At 39.4% G+C, this 15,268-nt stretch overlaps 1 protein-coding gene and 1 long non-coding RNA gene across 6 annotated transcripts in view; one reads left to right on the forward strand and one right to left on the reverse strand.

The window, feature by feature from the left end:
- Positions 1-15,268, reverse strand: part of NCOA6 (nuclear receptor coactivator 6) — a 73,327-nt gene that overhangs the window by 24,467 nt on the left and 33,592 nt on the right. For all 4 annotated transcript variants that reach the window (XM_039498359.1, XM_039498360.1, XM_039498361.1 and 1 more), the window contains 4 exons: positions 11,677-12,492; positions 8,322-8,468; positions 6,260-7,370; positions 1,095-1,216 (listed from right to left, as the gene is read on the reverse strand). In XM_039498359.1, coding sequence (XP_039354293.1) covers positions 1,095-1,216; positions 6,260-7,370; positions 8,322-8,468; positions 11,677-12,492 — 2,196 coding nt within the window. The remainder of the gene's footprint in view (positions 1-1,094; positions 1,217-6,259; positions 7,371-8,321; positions 8,469-11,676; positions 12,493-15,268) is intronic.
- LOC120380555 overlaps positions 1-15,268 on the forward strand; it is a 35,372-nt gene that overhangs the window by 14,116 nt on the left and 5,988 nt on the right. The window contains exon 1 of one of the 2 annotated variants that reach the window (XR_005587801.1): positions 12,433-12,560. The exons of the other annotated variant lie outside the window; for it this stretch is intronic. This is a non-coding gene — a long non-coding RNA (uncharacterized LOC120380555). Of the gene's footprint in view, positions 1-12,432; positions 12,561-15,268 lie in introns of those variants that run through there. 2 annotated transcript variants of the gene reach the window in all.

The following is a 15,268-nucleotide window of genomic DNA, read 5'->3' on the forward strand; positions in this document are numbered from 1 at the left end:
ATACTGCTGACTTCCAGGACCTTGAATTGCAGGAGGCATGTAATTTTATTACAGAAATCAGTGGCTACCATTCTGGGTCTACTTCATCTGAAGAATAAGTCTCTGCAGTGGCTTTTATAGCTATGTTTTCACTGACAAGGGCAGAGTTGAACATAGCCTATATTTACATACGTCTTTGAAATGGGAAAAAAATTAACAGCAACTGTGGGACTCTGAAGAGCAAACTCGTGACTGAAATTTGACAGCTTCAGGGGTACATTACAAAACCCCACACCATATCACATAGGACCAGCACACCATTTTTGCTGTTTGGCTAATGGCCATTATGGTTTAACATCTGAAATATCCTCTAGCTGCGGTCTCTATCCTGTATAAGCAGGGAGGATAAATCCAATTAGGTCTTTTACTTGTACTTCTAGTTTCTCCATGACATTATTTAAGAAATACATAACATATCAATTTGATGTACTATGGGCCCAAATGTTAACAATTAGATCGTTTCTAAAAAAATAAAAAAAAGACAGTGAGCAAGTATGTCTCCATCAATATCATCTTTCAAAAATAAGCAATAAAATAGACAAAAACTTCTACTTTTAGGTAAAGAAATCAGTCTTTAAAGACAAATGTTATCTCTGACTCTATGCCCTATAAGACCAATAAGCCAAAGACTTAAAAATACAAGCACCAAGAAAAAAAAACAGGTAAAATAATAAAAGCAAGTCCAAAATGGATTTCCAAATCAAATTCAAATCTCTAAGTTTCACTGACAGAAACATGAAAGCAAAGTGAATATTGGCCAAACAATTATAGTAAATTTCACAGGTTAAAATGTTATCCCTGTATAATCCTATTCAATTCAATAGGATACTTCCAGGTATAATGCAGAGCAGAATTTGGCAATAAGTGTTCAAATACAGCTTAAAGCTTTAAATAAAACAAAACATTTAGACAACAAGCACCAATTATTTGCTAATGCCTGATGTCTGTTAAGAAACAATATATATCCCCACATATAATATTCCCATAGTCAAAAAAAGACTATGTATCATACTTGTTTACTACATTATATAATCATGTTAAGAACTTATCATCACCTGGTGGTCTGTTTGTGAAATCTGAAAGTTTGGGGCCAGTGTTGTCTAAATTTATTCCTTGCTCTCCAAGCAACGGTGGCTGATCAGTCTCCTCCAGGCCAGCTGGACGTGTTTCTGAAGAACTTACACAGAAATAATAGTAATTAATGAACATTCAGCGGTTCCAGAGCCAGTGCCAAATTTTGTTCTAAATTTTCCTGAATTATTTAAGATTGAAAAATAAATAATCCTTAGCATTTATGTAGTACTTTTCATTCATAGATCTTGAAGTGCTTTACTCAAGTGGGTAGGCATTCCCATTTCACAGATAGGTAGACAGGTTAAATGACATGCCCAAGATCACACACACAAACAGGGGTAGAGGAAAACAGAACCCATGTCCCCAGATTGCTTGAATAGTTCTCTAACAACACAGTGACAGCTATAGTGTAACTATGGTTGTTAGAAGAGTTTAATTTCCCATATTATACGCATAACAGATTAGTTCCATATCTCACAGTCCTCTATCAAGATTCCAGAAAAAATTAGTTGAGATACTAGACTTCAGAGGCTATTTATCCAGAATGTAGGGCTCTGTGAATAGTGGATACAGAGGCTCTGCAACTTAGTCACCAGGAACTCAGTTATACATGTTTAAACTCTGCAGAAGCAGTACCAAAATAGTCAGTCTGGCTATTGTTTCTATTCCTTTCACAGACATTGAAAATAGCCTTTTCCTAATACAGAAAACAGTCAATTCTGTGGACATCAAACATACCCAGAGGGTGTTCACTGTCATTACCACCTATCTGTGAGAAAGCTAGGGCAGAGATGGTGGCTGAAGCTTGACAGCTACGCATATACATCTAAGATGAGGAGAACCTTAACTACATGAAAGCGCCAAGTTAAAATTAAAGTGAGATCACTTCAGCAAAACAGGGGAGGTGGTACAGTGGTGAAGAGGTTCCCTGCCCTCCCCCCACTCCCCCAATAATCTGAACTGGAAGTGAATGTCAGTGGAATCCATTCCCTTCCTCAGCAACTAGCCCTAGTGCCAGGGAGAGATGTAGGGAGCTTGCAAGGTAGGGACTGTGATGCTAGCAATTAGAGCTAGTATAATGGTATATAATGCAATGTACCATTTGTTAAATTGGTTATTTTGCTATTCATAATTTTGGCAGGTATAAACATTCTCATAAATGTCTACACTTAGGTAGCTAACCAGAAATGTTAAGTTTTTGAATTATAGTAGGTAAGAAAAGCAACATGGCATCTCTATGCAAAAAAGAGCCTTAAACCCAACCAAATAACCCTGTTTGTAAGTCAGTTCCTAAAGATCATCAGAGAACTGCTGATCTACAAAGTATGTTGTGGGGAGCTTTACAAATACACAGCTAAGATTTTCGTTTGCTCTGTGTATAGCAATGACTAATAACTTATTTGAACCTTAAATAATGTATATGGCTGAAGTTCACTATGCACACTAAGGCCATGTGTGCATTATGGGAACTACAGTGCCACAGCTACGACACCAAAGGTATGCTGACATAACCCTGTAGTGTAGACACAGCCTACAGTGACAGAAGGGGTTTTGGGTCACTGTAGGAACACCACCACCCTGAGCAAGAGTAGCTAGGTTGACAGAAGCCTTATTCTGTCAATCTATCTGCATCTACTCCAGTGGCTGGGTCAGCAAAGTTACAGTGCTTAGGGGAGTGGATTTGGCACATCCCAGTGCTCTGTAGCTACGCTGACCTAAATTTTAAGTGTAGATTAGGCCAAAGAAACAAATGATTACCATCCACGTCAGTACTTCTGTATGTAACTAGAGAGGCAGAATGAAATATTGGTTATTTGAATTTCACCCACACTCATTTGGATTTAAAAACAACCAGTAATAGATTATGACAAATCCAAAAATCTGAACCTAATGTTTCCGAATATGCAAACCCTTCACTACAGATCTTCAGCTCTGAAATGCATTTAATTTCAAAAATCCTATTCTGAGAAACAAAAGGCAGGGAGTACCCCTGCATAAGGAGAAAGAATATAATAAATAATAATAAAATCCAGCTGTTATCCAGTGCTCTTTCATAATTACCCCAATCTTATACAGGGGAAAACAGACAGTGAGGTCAAGTGACTTGGCCATGATCACTCAGCAGGCCAGTGGCAGAGCTTGGAACAGATCCCCGATCTCCCAAGCCCAGTCCTCTATCCACTAGACCACACTGCCCCACTCTCACTTTGGCTCAGTAGGCACTGCTGCAATATACATACAGCAATTAAAAAAAAATTGAATTAAGACATGCAAAAGTAAGATCAGAGGACAGGCACAGGCAGCAACAGCCCCTAGGCATCCGGCATACACATGGCTCTAAAGTGACCCACCCTTTTGTATGAGGGCTCACATTTGCAGCATTCGGTTGTGGTAAAAATCTTTGGTTTTCCATGCATTCTGGGATGCCATGACCTCCCCACACCCACCACCTTGAGTATAACCAGGAACGTTCCCTTCCACCTTCCAGTTAAAAGCACTCTGACCCTTTATCAAATGACAAAATCCTCCTAAACGCCCTTCTGCCGAGCAGTGCTGATCACTCCATTACCTCATAGCTGCTAAATCCTTCTCACCAATGTATACTATATTATTGCAGGTGTCATCTCCACAGAACTTGCCTCATACAGAGTTCTACAAATCTCAGGGCAAGCCTTGGGTGCAGATTTATATACTGCATTATTATTTACATCCTGTTGGTGCCTTTGATGTGCACTATCCCTACACAGGGGAACATACATGGAGCTGTAAGGCAAATGTCTAATTAAACTTATATTTAGTAATACTAAGCCTGTTTAAAAAGTTTGCACTAATGAGCAAAATTTCTCATAGCTGAGCTATGTAGTCATCCTATGAAGTAGTCCTTTTTTTTATCTCCCGCTACTCCTCGTCATCCTCCTACACTGACCTCTTAAGGTTGCAGGTCAAATATTTCTGTTAGAATAAATCTTCATTCAAGTGTTCTGCTCACTCATGAACCTATCTTCAAAACTGCATGTCGGACAAACTATTTTCATACTCTAATATGGTTTCAGTTCACATACCAATAACTATTATAACTTTTGGCCACTGAATTAATACAAGTGTAATTTCCAAAAGAAAAAGGAGACATGAAAACCTTTTTAAGGACCATCTTTTTGTTCTGTGTCTGTATAGCATCTAGCACCACAGGGTCCTTTGAATTTTAAAATATTAAAATTAATATTAATATTAATGTCCTGGTACATGATGAAGTTCCTTAGGTGCAATGGTAACTTTATATATACATATATAAAAATAAAAAAGTGCAGATCACACTAGTACTGTTTTTAGTCAAAGTTCACTGCTCTAAATTCTTCCCTATGGCTTGAATGGAAACTGCTCTGCAGCTCTTAAAGAAAAACTTTCTGCAAAGAAATCCTTCTTGTTCTTGATGCATAAGGAGTTAATACAAGCCAAGTAAGTTAAGAGTAAAAAATTTTAGGCAATCACTGAAAGGACTGATTTCAAGAAAAACAAAGAAAGCTTCTCTAAGCAGCTCCAAGTAGCTAGATGGAAAGGAAGGGCAGAAAGGAGAACAAACTTGTTTTAGCTATCAGAGTAAACTATGCTGAAGGACAGCAAGGCAAAAGTTTGGAATAAAAAGGGAATACAGCAACATCCTAATATAGCCATACTCTTACAATACTACTGATTGCTCAATACTAAGCCAAACAAAATTTAGAATCAAAATTCTATGCTGTATAAAGGTTATGGAACTGTACTTTGTAAAAGCCAAGAAATGATATCAAAGCACTACTGCAAAAAAAAAAAATACAGTACAGTAGTAAAACAAATCCAAAGCTAGTAATAATCATTGCCACTGGTTAATACAAACAAGGTGCAAGTAGAATTTTTCTTCCCTATTTAGAAGGCTATCAAGAGAACAAATAGCTTTATGTGACATTGTAATTCTAGAGGACAGCTTTACAAATCCATAAATTGATGTCTTCTAGGCTCATAATGAAGTCCAGTGACCATCAAGGTGGCAACTGATGAAAACAAAATATTAACATTGGCTTTCTTTAAAGTAATGTTATTAACAACTTTACTTTTCAGAAAACGTGTCACTTTTTTGTTCTCTTCTGAATTATTATTTTGTTGTTGGTGTGGGAAACAAGACAGGCAACTAAAGCTTCTGTTATTTTAAATTGCCGTATAGTGCTACTGACTGCTGTTAAACAGCTGCTGTGTTTTATCTCATTGGTGGCTGAAGTGATATCAACAAATTCCTCTCCTATAGCGAGTAATAATTAACTACTGTTTGTAAAACACTTGGAAATCTTTAGACACCAGGTGCTGGATAAATGCGAAACATTCTGATAAAAGGGAAAACAATTATTTGCAACAAATAAATTGGATCCTTTTCAAGAATGTCATTATATTAACTGAAAGTGTGATTCTTTCTACGGAATGAGGAAAGATTCAGACATTTCAGAAGATTGTGAGAATGCTCTGATACTGGGATACGATACTATACTTGGTGCATTTAATTCCACTATAAGCCGCTTTTGTTGTAACACTTCAGTTGCTTTGGTTCTCGAGGATTAATGTTTTGAAGAGTTCATCAGGAGTTTGAGACTGCTGTACAAACATACATACACAAAATACATTAAAAAGATACTTTGCAAGGTCAGCAATTAAGAAATGCCAAAATTAAGGTTGCTTCTGCAGCCTTGATTTGTCCCCCTCGTACATATGCATTATGATGCACCCTTAAATTACACAATCATATAATATTCTTTCCACAGGACCCCTGCCTCATTCATTGCACATGATGAACCTGTTCTGGGGATAAATTAGGGTTGTGTAGTGAAAGAGAGTGTTGTCTGTAGGGCCCCTGCTTCATTTGTTAATGAAGTTGGAAAGCATGTAGTTAATGAACCAGGGAATTGTAGGAAAAGAAAGGATGGGCTCATGGGTAAGGCAGTTAAATTTTTGTAGTTTAATTCCCTACCCTTCCACCCCGAATGAGGCAGAGCTGCTATGGCAGAACTACCATTGCTTTATCATTTAATCTTTCTTCAAAAATACTTTTGCTGCAACATGCAAAATTCTGGGCTACACACACATGTTCTCTTGTTTTCAGCAAGACAAATGTTAAACTTACTTAGTCTGTTCTACTTGCTGATTATTTTTCTTCTTCCTTGGAGGCTTTTTCTTTTTGGGTTTATTGGCATTCTGATTGTTCTGTTTGTTGTTCACACCAAAATGTCCTGCAGATATATCACTCTGTAGCAAGTTTACCAACAGTGGACTTGTTAGAGTGACATCTTTATTGACTGGAAAACCAGGATTTTGTCCACAAGAAATCTGATTCCCATTTGGTGGTCCACTAAAAGAGGCATTAAAAGGTAACCCATGTCCAGTAAAATGACTTCCCGAATTATTGTTGTTTCCTTGCATTGACTGCAAGTGGGAAGGCACCATATTTGGCTGCTGTATGGGAACTTCAGGTAACATCTGTGTCAAGTTTACATCACTGTTTGTTGTAGTAGCAGAGTCCCCATGTTGCTGAGACATGTGGGGGCCAGGTACTGTGGGTCTTAAAACCTGTCCTTGAATTCCCATAACCTGAGAAGGATTGCCATTTACAGGGCCTTGCTGTGCCATAGTGAACTGCACCATGTTTCCTTGCATATTTGGGGTTGGTCCTCGCATTATTTGAGCTGGCCCCGTCATAACATTAGATTGGTTTTGATTATTAAATGGTTGTTTATTGCCTTGCATCTGATTGGTCATCATCTGTTCCATCACTGAGTTTTGCTGTAGCAAGACCGGGCCTTGAGGTCCCATCATTTGATTATGTGTTGCCATCATCTGGTGGCCCTGCTGGGGAATCATTTGCTTGGGTGGAGTCATCCTTTGTGGTGAAGGACCAAGATTTTGGTTTTGGGGTGTTACCATCATTTGGCCTTGTGGCATAAGCTGGGCTCGAGAAAGTATCATCTGGTTTTGAGGGTTTAGAGATCCTTGACCCTGAATGTTCACCATTTGTGCTTGGGAGGATACAATTTGCTGATGCATTCCCATAAGCTGAGACTGTGGTCCTTGCTGAGGCTGTCCCTGCATGTTGCCCATATTAACTTGTGAAACTCCACTAGCACCAGCCTGCTGGTTGTTTATATTTCCATGAAGTCCCATTAAACTGGTCTGCATCATATTTGGTGGGCCATGTGGTACCTGCATCTGATTTTGAGGAGGGCCAGATCCTTGACCGCCTTGCAAAATATGAAAATTTAAAATTAAACATTAAAAATTGCACTGGCATTAGACAAACAAATAACTTAGTTAAAAGAGAAACCCACCAATTTAGTTACTTTATCATTTATTTTATGTTACCAGTGATTTAAAATATTTGTCAACGCATTCACAAATTTCTGCCACAACATTTGACACTATAGCAGATAGTCATATGGAAGTGAAAAGGGGTAGGACTTAATCCAATCCAGTAAAAGTGTGTTTGTTCCTACATAAACAAGCTTCAAATCTTGAAGCTATATAATAAAGACAGCAACATATGGGGAATACTGACAAGATGACGTTATCAGAGCTTGCAGAACTGAGAAGAGAAGTTGCCCTAGAGGACTATATTTGGCAAGTGACTGAAGCATTAAAAAGGAAATTTCTTGTAATCAAAAGAAACAACAATGTGACTGTCTCTAAACAGGAGTAGCTTTAAAAGTTTATTGGAAGATGAAAAGTTTTACTAGAGACTATGCGGGATTATATTTCTTCTAAAACAAAGATACTACATATTGTTTTAAACTTGACCCAAGACTCTTCTTGTGCGGAGGATATCCCTTATGGATCTTCTCCTTTACTATTTCTACACTCAGAGACCCAGTGTTGAGGCACAATCTTCTTTTCAGACATAGAAGGCTGGATGCAGTTACGCCTGCAGCCCAGAAGCAACACCACTCTGAGCAATGGCAGATGGGGTTGTTTGAGAAATGAGGAACTTCCTGTGCTTGCTGTCACCCTGGAAGCTAAGCATGCTGCTTCTGCAGTATTCCTAGCCCCAGCTAGCAGAAATTATATAAAATTGGCAAGAGCAGAACATTTGTGCTGTACAAAGCTGCCTACATTACAGGAGTAAAAGTTAATTACAGAATATTAAGACAAGCAAACAAATGTTGAGGAATACAGGAGAAAATAAACTTGACACGGACCTGTATGTTGCACATTTTGACTTGTTTGTAGCTGAGGGGCTCCACTGTTCACAGGTGTACCTGGTGCTGTTGAAGGCACCTGACTTTGCATAAAGTTTTGATTAGTTTGCCCTCCGGGGAAGCCAGGTGGGAGGCGCTTGGGCATTCCTTAAAACAAAACAATTATTTATTAGTTTCTGTAATTTGGTTACACAAGTGCAGACTGACAGTAGCTCTTCCCATCAAGTTAGCAAGGACAGGCGGCAACAAACAGGAACCAATGAAAATCAAAATATTCTAGCAGCTCAGTTCTTGCTCATCTTCAGTTTAGGAATTTCCAAAAAGGCAACGTTACTTAAGATTAAACAAAACTATAGTAACTTTAAGTTACTGAAAAAAAGATGTTTGTGCTCGTGTACTTATAACCTTGAGCAGTTCATAACAGCTGTCTGCTTTAACAAACCTGGTTAAGAAGCTACTGTATCTTGAATCAAGTTGTGATTACCTACATTGTATTCTCTACATACACCATTATTCATTCACAAAGGGCAGATTTTGTAAAAACTGAAAACAAAGTATGATGCTTTACGGTATTCTAATCTCCTTATTTTTATTGAGTCTTTTCCTTCCTAATGACGCCTGGTATACAGTCATAATACACATTGAGTGTGTGGCAATTTCTTGTGGTCTTTAGTGTTGATTATGAACTCCCTGGGACAGAAACTTTGTCTGTCTATAAGGCACCATGCACACACCTTTTGTCACTATTTGTGTGTGTTTGGAGGGAGGGGTAGTTGGGGGGGGGTTAAATGCAACTTCTAGCCTCAGAAGATGATGTAATTTAGCCATCATTGCTTTCCATTTATCCCTATATATCAAAATAAGCACAATCTAATAAAAAGACTCAGTGATAGATTTAACTCAGATGTTCACAATTGTTTGGTCTTCCAGCTCCATATTAAACAAATTATTTTTACAATTTTTTCCTCCCATTGATCAGGCTACATTTGTCTTACTTCATACAACAAAATATATACACAAAATAAATGTGTCTACTTTATTTACAGTGAATAGCCTTATTTTTCAGGTTGGTAACTCTGCTAGATTACACACAACCTTTAAACTGTGAGAACTAGTGAGTTCTACTAATTGTAGTCATGATCTAATCCCAGCGTAAGGGGTAGTGCAGCATTGTGCTGCCCCTGGCGTAACTCAGGAGGGCAACTATAACTCAGCAGGTCGCAATCTTCTTCCCGTTTCCCCTGCTACTCCAAGAGGGAGTAACCGTGCTGAGTCTATACCTGGCACAGTGCACATTCGCTGGTGTGCCAGCACAGCTATGCCAGTTGGTGTATTGGGGTAACAGAGCCAAGGCTCTACATGGTCCCTGCAATAATTCTTACTCACCTTAGTGAGGGGTGGTGTAAATGACTCTGCACAGCCCACTTCCTCCTCTTACACATCCTGTGATGTGGGTAGCTGGCACACAGGGGCATAAGGGGGAGCCTTGCACCTCTTTTAAGCCTCTGTACCAAGCCACAATTTGACACTCTGGCCCCACTGAGTTCCTTGCAAATTAACAACATTCTAGCACATTTAAATAAATCATTGGCACATATATAACTTTCATATATATATATATATATATAAATTTATAACATCATTAATATTTGATGACATCAAGGTTACTGGTCAAGTCTGAGACCCAGGGGCAAATCTTGAACAGACACTCTTTGAAATAACCTGTGGAAGGACTGTCAGTTCCTAATAGTTTAGCAGGAGTTAAAGTTCAATCATTCAGAACTCAGAAAAGTAGAATCTTACATAATTTTTGCCATATATTAAATCTAATCTAAAGTTTGTACTATGCTAAATTAAGTAAACATTGAATAAAATGAATATATGCATATATTTGAATTATTTATAAAGCAACAGAGTATATGGTGCTATGTAAACAAAGACAGATCCCTACCCCTCACCCTGATGTGCTTACAATTTAATTCAGACGTAATACAGCAAGGGATAACTATGAACAAAGGAAAGAGATAAGAAGCAAGATCCTCAGCAGGTGTAAGTCAGTGTGGCTCCACTGAAATTAATAGAACTGTGTCAATTTAAACCAGGCGAGGCTACAGTAACCCATGTCCTCTCCGTGGACAATAAGAAGATCTGGAAATAAGTTCAAATTATATACATATCTTGCTAGTTGGTTGTCTTTATGTGAAATGTTTAAACAGTTATTAGAAAGTAGGATTTTATGTTTTTATTAAGTTAACATATTAAGAATTGAGGGGAAATATTTGACAAGATTATAGGAGTGGAGATCAACATTAAGACTACCTATCTGAAGTAGTGAATCCTGATGAGGAATGAGATGACCATAGTGTGTGGGATCACAGAGGCTATTCCAGGTAAAAGGGGATCGGGCATCAGAAAGGGTAAATTGTCTGTGGGTGTTGGAGATGAGGGAAGTTACAAGACACAGGCCCATGAACAAGAGCATGAAGAATTTGAATCTGACACAGAAGGAAATCAGATACAAAGTGCAAAGACTAAATAGATGAGAGATTTGGTTGGAGCAAGAGGCATGAAACAGCCTATTGGATGGACTTGAGGTGTACAACATGAGAACCTTGGAAGCCACAGTGAATGGTGCATTAGGCAAGGAAGGACATTACTAGAGTATTGACGAAAGTTTTAGCAGTAGGGATTGAGTTAGATAGATGTTTTTGGAAATAAAAAAACCCAGCAGGATTTAGCAATAGCTTGAATGTTGAGGGGAACAAATGTGATGAACTGAATGCTGCCATTTAGGGAAATGCTGAAGGAATGTTCAGAGAAAGTATGAGATCCAGTCTAGCACAAAACTACAAACGCCTAAAGAGTAGAAAAAGTCTAGGATGAGGCTGTTGAAGGCAACAGACAGGTGGAAGACAACAAGAACAGGGATGTGGCCAAAAGCAGGTCCTTAGTGACCCTAGTTAAGGTAGTATCTGGAGTGATGCAATACAAGCAGAAGATCAAGAAGAGAGTTAAAGAGGAGAAAACTGAGGCAGCATGAGTAGACAAAAGAGAAGGAAGAAGATAGCAAGGCAGGTGACGTCAAAGGAGGTATGAATTTTAGAAAAGAATACAGCAGCATACCTTGAAGGCAGAGAGCAAAGAGTATAAATGTGAGGAAGGGGATGACATGGAGCAAGAGAAGTGAGGAGAGGGTCATGGGGATACATCAGCAATTTGGAAGGGGAAAGCTGAGACAAGTTATGGATAGGGTTTTTAAAGTACTTTTTTTTTTAAGTAACGGTCTGATATAAGTTATAGCTGTCTTTTTATAATGTAATTTATTTTTGATGACAGAAAGGTCTGATTTTCTTACCTCCTAAGCCAGGATGTAAACCTTGTGGACCTTGGTTTTGCTGCTGCATCACCATGAAGTTGGGGGGTACATTCCCCTGTTGCACCATAGGATTACGACCAGGAGAACTGACAGGCTGTTGAAATCCCTGGGGAAGTGCATTATTCTGAGGAGGCCTTGGTCCCATCTGCTGCTGTGTTTGGTTAACTGTTGGAGAAGATGCAGGAGATCCCTGCTGGAAGGAGGAGGGAGAAGAAGCAGGAGATTTGCTGGTCAGGTGGGGTTGCTGTAGTGGTGTAGGAACCCGTGAGGGCCCTCCCTGAAGATTCTTCATCTGCGGAGCAGTAAATTGACCAGGGTTGTTCATTTGAGAAAAGTTTGGGTGAGCCTGAGAGGCTTGCTGGCTTCCAAAAGGGTATGGAGGTGGAGGGTGGGAGGGAGTCTGGACTGTTGCTAAAGATGGCCTTGCTTGAAGTTGCTGCTGCATTTGTCCAGGCAATGGGGCCTTTTTCCATCCCTGGTTTACTGCTAATGTACCCATTGTTCCTTGGCTTGGAGGAGGTTGAAGTGCTCCTGAAGGCAGCTGGTTCCAACCAGGAGGAACTGGAACCTGAGCTGGGGTGGTAAATGAAGGTCGAATACCCTGTTGTGGCTGCTGATGTTGTTGGGGGGGACGTGGCTGCAGCTGTGGCTGTTGCTGCAGTTGTTGAAAGTTAGCGGGGTTCATTTGTCTGTTTACAGGAACTGACTGCATTGAATGAATCTGAGGTGCTAAAGAGCCAGATGGATGATTTTGCTGCTGGATAGTTAGTCCAGACAAGAGCGGATCCATTGAATCTATTAAAATAGCAAACAAATGTGACAGTAAATAATATACTGCAGCCAAAGATAAAAAACAAGAAAGAGTAAGTTACTTGCTTGCATTTGCTTTCTCCTCTGAACTTGAGATCCAATAAAAATTCACATTCCAGCATTCCAATTTTCCAACCTATACAATAATTACTACACTAAAAGAAGCCAGAATTTCTGGCAACCTTAAGAAACTAATCATAAGCATTGTAAAAGGTATAAATACAGTACTGTAGTCTCCAATAACCTATTTTTATATAAGCCTTATATATAGTTAATGGGACGCAAAAAATCTCCCAACTCTGAAGGGAAGATGGAATAACAAGAAATTATGAAGACAGTGTAATTAGATAACATTAACTATTTTCTGGAAATATTTTCTGTAAAGAAAAGTGATAATGTTTTGCTTTGCATTGTGCCTTACGTCAAAAGGATTTTAGACACACTTTACAAAACTGGGCAAGAATAATCACTATTTTACAAAGGGGGAAGTCACTTAACCTTTCTGTGCCTCAATAGTCCTAAACTCACACAACTTGAAGTGGCAAAAATAGGCAGAGAAATCAGTCCTTCAACTTCCAGTCGACTTGTATTGAAAAATTTTACTTCCCAAAGAGGTCCATTTGCTTCTCATTTTACAGTTGCCTCAACCTACACGTCCTGTTCCTAGCCCTACCTACCATAGTATTCATGATAATTATATATGAATCTATAATAAATTAACTATATCAAAATGTAAGCTCGTCAGCATGGGGACCTTATCACGTTGTGAAGTACCATGCCCACCAATGGCTGTGTATAAAGTAACAATTCTAATGCAAAAGGCCAAGGAAAGGAGACTCTAGTAGGAGGTGCATCTTGGGTGGGGGGAGACAGAGAACGGAAATCAGGCCATTTATTTAAATGCCTAAATATCTTATTTAGATAATAGTAGCAAAGCTGAAAATATATTAGCTGTTTCCAAACACAAACACCCCTATCCTGAAGAGTGTACAGTCTAAAAAGACAAAGGTAGACAGATCCACATCACAAAAATGCCATCACCCTAGCTGGTGGTCTCCGTAATGAGACTAATGGTATGTCTTTGGGGGAAAAAAAAAACAAAACAACCAAAAAACAAAACACCATGGCATCAAGTCTCAGAGCCTGAGTCTACACACTTGGACTTGCAGGGCTCAGGCTACAGTGCTAAAAATAGCCATGTGGATGTTCTGAGGAGGGTGGGTCTCAGAGCCCGAACAGGAACATCAACATGGCTATTTTCAGAGCTGCAGCGCAAGCCCAAGTTTGTAGACCCAGGTGTGACACACTGGAACCCCAATATTCACCACGGTCGTTTAATTAGGATATGTAAGGCCTTTTGAGGTATTGTTCTAAAAGTCTCGATTTGCTAGACAATTAATGTCTCATTGGATTTTATATGCTATTGTCATATGTGAAGTTTGGCTATGAATGCGTTAATGAAATATGTTGTGAAATTGGAAACACCCACAAGCAGCCTTTCGGGTACAACAGTAAAAAAGACCAACCAATGTTAATAGCTTATTGAAGAAATGCAGACAAGCACAAGGATTACCCCAGGAACTGTGTGCAATAGAAACCTCTCAGAGATAGCATTACACAATGGGAACTGTTTGACCCAGGTCACAGCAAAAGATCTTTCCAGCAAGTGGGAAGAAGATATAAAAGGGGGACAATGACATCATGATGGGATCTCACTCTCCCTACAAACAGACACTTGGAACACCTGAAGGGCAAGGACTGAACTGTGGGAAGTGATGGTCCCAGGCTAGAGGGATTTTTAGCCTGTGTATGAAAACCTGGGAAAGCCAAGCTGCAAAGCCAAGGCAGCTTGTGCCTTAAGAATCTGCCAGCCTGTTTATCACTCAGGGTGAGAATTTGCTAATTCATATCCTACCTATCTAGTGTGTTAAGCTCCGTTTGCGGTTTTGTTTATTTACTAAGGTAATCTGCTTTGATCTGTTTATCATTTATAATCACTTAAAATCAATCTTTTGTGGTTAATAAACTTGTTTTATTTTGTCTAAAACCAGCGTGTGGGGAAATTATAACTTGGGGCAGAAAGCTGTTGCATCTCTCTCTCCACATTGAGGGAAGGGGCGAATTTTAGGAGCTTACACTGTACAGTTTCCTGTGCAGTGCAAGATGGTATAACTTTGGGTTTACAGTCCAGAGGGGAGTGCATGCCTTAGCAACTGGGAGGTGCCTTAGCTGAGCCTTCCCAGGCAGAGCTGATCTCAGTAGCTGTGTGAGAAGCTGCAGGGTGTGTGTCCCTATCTGTGTGTATGCTGGCGAAAGAGGAGAGCTTGGCAACTTATCACAGCACCACAGAGTGAAAGGGAGCCCAGACTGGTGGGTCAGGTGGGCTCAGTGGTAACCCAGTTCCAAGTGGCAGCCTGAGGGGAACCTGTCATAATGGGCTCTGGGACGCACTGCCGCGGGTGTGTTTTTGCAATGTAGACATACCCTAAGAATTGACAGCCCACAAAAACTATTATTCTCTGACCCTGAGTGGTGATCCCTCCAGGCAGAGAGGAGGAAAAACAGTGTGGGGAAGCTTTCCTTTCCCAATGCAACTAAAAATATTTTAACAGTACTACAGTAAGAAACAATTCTGAAAATGGTCATCAAGATTTGTGTTACTAAAGGTTTTTATAATGTTTAAAACCTATTAGAAGAAACCTTTCCAGGTAATGACAATTCTTTCTTCCAGTGAAGAAATCATTCAAGGAGGGGTGTCTGT

This window comes from Mauremys reevesii, linkage group 13 (assembly GCF_016161935.1).
Source record: "Mauremys reevesii isolate NIE-2019 linkage group 13, ASM1616193v1, whole genome shotgun sequence".
In the NCBI taxonomy this organism is placed as follows: Eukaryota; Metazoa; Chordata; order Testudines; family Geoemydidae; genus Mauremys; species Mauremys reevesii.